Below are 5,070 nucleotides of genomic sequence, written 5' to 3' on the forward strand. Positions count from 1 at the left end.
ACATCCGCAATTATCGATAAAGTTGTAAATACATCAAAACTTTTTACTAAAGAATTGATACTTCACCTTTCTCTCATCAGATATGAGGTATAAAAAAGCTTCGTCTCACGCTCTATACACAATTTCCTTTTCAAAGGCTGTGGGTATTGGCACTTATATGGGGAAGTTCTGATATTTTCGTAATTAATTGGATATTAGTTAAGTCATCTTTTATTTATTTCAACGTACCTCGGCTCTGGTACGTGGAAATAGTGAGGACAAGACCACTTGTTTTCATGTGTGACTCCCGTTTAGAGATTGATCCCATTTTAGCCCAAACTCAAATTAATCATAATTCAAATTGGGTTGAACGAAATTTGATGTGTTGACCTGATTTACATGCTTAAATACAATTTTCACTTGTATTATGAAAAAGTTTAGTTTAATTGGAGTGAGAATACTGATGTGCAAGACACATGATGCAGAAATAAGTAACAGGGTAATAAAAGTTGTGATTTCTAAATTTTGTTTTAAGGTATATTTTTTGGATGTTTTAGATTACATGTAGGGGCTTTTACATTATAATAATATATGCATTAAACATGGATAAATTTTTCAAAATTATTAAAGAAAAAAGTTTAAAAAAATCAAATGTGAGTGAATTATATGTTCATACTTTTCAGAGACGGGTAGAGTAATAAAATGTGAGCCATTGATATTGACGAAATGAAGAAGATTTACTAATATACAACTTCTACGTACGATATAATCCGTTCATTACACTTTAATCAACCTTTTTTTTAACTATTTCATTATTTAACACATTTTGAAAAACGGAAATAAAATCTGTACACAATTTACTGATATTTAAACATGATTGTGAGTATGGAATCCCGTGTATATAATATTCCGAAAAAAGTCATTCTCGTAATAATAAAATGGGGTGGGTGTGGCTATAAAGATGTTGATGCAACAAAATTAAAATCTCTCCTTTTCTTCATTATTTTCTTCGTTCTTCTTCTTCTGAAATTAATCATGGGCAACTGCCAAGCTGTTGATAACGCAACCCTAGTAATCCAACACCCAAATGGCAGAGTTGATAAGCACTACTTCCCTCTTTCCGCCGCTGAAATCATGAAGATCAACCCCGGCCACTACGTCGCCCTCCTCCTCACCACCACCCTCTACTCCTCCAAACAACCCTCCGAAGCCGCCACTAGCAAAGCCCCTCTCCGTGTTACTCGGATCAAACTTCTTAGGCCTACTGATACTCTCCTTCTTGGCCATGTTTACCGTCTTGTCACCTCCCAAGGTTGGTTTTTTTTTTTTTTGAAATTTTTTTATTATAAATAGTGTTTATATTTTTGTTTATTTATTTTTTCAGAGGTGATGAAAGGGTTGTGGGCAAAGAAGCAAGCAAAGATGAAAAATGGAAATGTGACAGAAAAAAATACTTCTAGTTCAGATTGTGAAGATTTGGCAAGGAAAAAAGATGATGTGAAGAAAAAGAATAACAATAATCAGGTACAACGAATAATCTCTTTTTTCAAGATTATTAAAAAAATATTGTTTTTTTTTTCTTTCTAAAGTACTGTTGAGATTCTGTGAAACAAAAATAAAACTTGAAGGAATAATTTTTTTTAATGAGTTGATTTGAGATCTTGATACTGGCCCTGCTTGAGCTATTATTATTATTCTATCCATCAATAATTCATACCCCGTGCAAAAGGGAATATTAGTCACAGAAGCTTGATTACTTTAATAATTTATTGATTACTTAAATAATTTAGCAGTTAATTCTTCTATACTATGAAAAAAGGTCAATTTCTGGATTCAAAACATATGAATATTGAGAGGATAACAGAGAAGTTTTGTTGGTCATACATTATTTTATACTGGTAGTTTTGTATGTTACTTATAAATGTGGTTTTCAGGAAAGGCAGAGGTCAAGAAGTAAAACACAAGTTAACTCTGCCACATCCAAGTCCAGAGCATGGCAACCAGCATTAAAGAGCATCTCTGAGGCTGGAACCTGATTCTTCTTCTTCTTTTTAAAAAATTAATCTTTTCTGAACATGTACTCCTATTAATTAGATTGAGATTTCTGCAAAATACTTAGTGTAGAAAAAATATTTGTGAAAAGGGCATCTCAATCTGAACATGGGAGTTACATTATAAATATGTTTAATGTTCTGCAACAAGAAAAACACTCAAAATTGTACTAGCTTCTTAATAGTATTAGCTAGTATTCTCTAATAAATTATGCATCTCTCTCTCTCTGGCACATTAACTGTAAATTGTCATAATGCTTTTGGAGAAATATGCAGTTGAATTTCAAAATTGGTTTATATGCACTTTTGTATATTTTCATACATCTTTTAATACATACTCCTATTTGTTAGTGACAAAAATATATATGCATAAAAAGATTTTGAAAGTAACGATTTTATACTGACAGTAATTTGCACGATTAAATGGTGTGGGCTCGGCCCTATGCAGGCCGGTTGCTTCTTTCATATATATAAAAAAAATTCAGTTATAAGTATAAAAAACTATATTCTACTACATAACATCTTTATACTATTAATTATCTAAAATTATACTCCAAAGAGTGCATATATTTTGTGACGTAAAGAAATTCAAATTTGATCTAAACATAACCTCATGCAATTGGGTGGTCCATGGTAATAAATATACAAATCAATTACTCTCATATTAGCTGTGCTATATAGCAATATAGCTATTTCTGACCACAATATTTATATAAATGGACCCTTCCCGAGTCAGCTGTATTCTGATCAACTAGTTGGTTTTGCTTTTCAGGAAACTCTCTTTATTGCCATATCTAATTATTTTATGTTTTGTTTTTCCTAGTGCCCACCAACTTCTATTAGGCTTCACACCAGAATTAGTTCTTATATAAGTGTGCAGGATTTAATGTTGTTGAAATTTAATACTCCATCTACTTAGAGCATCTCTTGATGCCCTTCCCACCAGGACTTCCACTAGAACTTTCCATATAAAATTCAATCCAAATAAAAATATTACAGCTTACTGTTGATAAATAAAGTACTACTCCTATTATAAAAAAATGATTTTAGGGTTTAGGTGGAAAAAAGAAAAAAAAAGGGAAAATAAAATAAAATTTGATTTTGTGTTTTATAAGTGGAAGTTCGATTGATTTTGTGCTGCGGATAAAACAACCAACAATATGCTTACCTTTTAAATTAAAGCCCCTTTCTCTCTTGAAATCCAAAATAGTTTTTGAAGATGTGCTTTTGCATAATTCCACAAATCATATAAAAATAATATAACATTTTAGATGAATTAAAAAAACGTAGGTTGTGATAACTCCAACATATTTTATGTTTATATTATATACATACAAGAGAAAAAGCATTTGAAAAAGCGTGAAGTGTGCTATAGTGCAAGTGCAAAACCTACTAAACCCTTAACACTTAACCGCACTTGCTTTTATACAGTCTCAATCTTATTAAAAGCCAAATAGAATACTTAAAACATATAGTAGGAGTACTACTTTTTAAGAAAAAGAAGAAGGAAGAAATGTAGTAGTATTCTTTTTCAGATGCCAACCTTGGATAAAGTAAAGAAGGATACAATGATTAGATCGTGCAAATTTTGTTGATGACAGAAAATAATCATTATTCAGCCCCAAGTCATATGGGCAACACGAATTGTATATTAATAATAATTTAATTTGATTGCAAACATTCATCTTTAACATGATTATGAATTTGTTTAATCTGCATATGAATTACTTAGAAGAAACACATATTTATGATTTACACATTGACCCATTGATAGTTTTGGTCGCAGTTCAATACTTACACTACAAAAGAGTCTAGTGAAAAATTGATTTACTGACAATCATAACCAAGCCATTAGTAATTTTCAAGTGTCGGAAATTCTATTGACATTGGACTTTAATTCAACTAGGTATTTCAATTCATATAAATTTAAAATCATGGAAATATTCCACAAATCAATGTCTTTTTAAAAACATAATAAACTAATACAACAAGATAATTAACATTGAATGACCCATTTTGATAACTCTCAATAACGAGCTAAAATTGTCACTTAAATTTATACAAGACTTGAATAATAGTAGGAGTAGTTAAGTGGAATTGAAACAAAAAAAAATACTAGTAAATTTATATGAATGCATTTTTCTAGGTTGTTGTTTCTTCCAAAAGATTCTCTTTGCAAATATATAAGAATGCTTTGCTTATATGCTTTGGTGGCGAACTTTCATTTATAAAATTAACATGAAATTTTAATTGCGCAACAAACAAAGGAATAGGCCAAAAAGGAGAATAGCATAACTGCTAAAGGAATCATCAAAGTCTTCATACATATTTTTGACTTTGAGAAATGATTTTTGCAGCCATCTTTATTGCTGTGAAATCATTGTTTACAACCCATGAAGCCTAAATTAAAGCAACACAATTGATAGTACTAAATTAATTTAAGCATAAGTGCCAACTTTTCTTTTATTCTTTCGCCACTTTCCGTCGAAAAGAGCAACTTCGAGAGTGAGAAAGATTTTCCTTTTTAAATAAAAGATTTGGGATTGGGACCGAGATAAGAAACAAATAAGGTGCGATAGCCAAAAGTTAGTTTTTTGAGAACAGACATTAGGTTAGTTTCTACAAAGAATTGTCAAATTTACTGGGCAGGCCCAATCCGATCTAGACCCACCACAGACCACGCAGCTTGAGTCCTGGTGAAGTCCAAGCCCACTTATTAGATGGGCTGGGCTGTGTTGAGCAAGAACTTATTTTTTCTTACATTTTTACAATTCTCATTCGTTTGCACATTCATACAAACCAACCCTACACATCATTTTAAATGTGGACCTTAGAGTGTCTCCGGCGGCACCCTTCCCACTAGGACTTCCCACAAAAACTTCCTGCCACGTCATCACTAGCCCTTCCCATTTTACTAGGACTTCCCACTGCACTAGGACTTCCCACTAGGACTTCCCGCAATAAAATTAAAAATTCACAATTATTCAATTTACGGACTTACATTTGCGGAATTAAAATGTCGACACGGAATACGGGAAAA

The 5,070-nt window shown here is 31.7% G+C and overlaps 1 protein-coding gene across 1 annotated transcript; it reads left to right on the top strand.

Annotated features, from left to right (window-relative positions):
- The first annotated feature begins 933 nt into the window (after positions 1–933).
- On the top strand, positions 934–2,263 carry LOC125193422. Its single transcript, XM_048091210.1, has 3 exons — positions 934–1,291; positions 1,364–1,503; positions 1,914–2,263. Exons 1-3 carry the CDS (start codon positions 1,015–1,017, stop codon positions 2,013–2,015), a joined length of 519 nt encoding a protein of 172 aa, XP_047947167.1. The 5' UTR covers positions 934–1,014; the 3' UTR covers positions 2,016–2,263.
- The last annotated feature ends 2,807 nt before the right edge of the window (positions 2,264–5,070 follow it).

Source organism: Salvia hispanica, chromosome 6, assembly GCF_023119035.1.
Source record: "Salvia hispanica cultivar TCC Black 2014 chromosome 6, UniMelb_Shisp_WGS_1.0, whole genome shotgun sequence".
Classification (NCBI taxonomy): Eukaryota; Viridiplantae; Streptophyta; class Magnoliopsida; order Lamiales; family Lamiaceae; genus Salvia; species Salvia hispanica.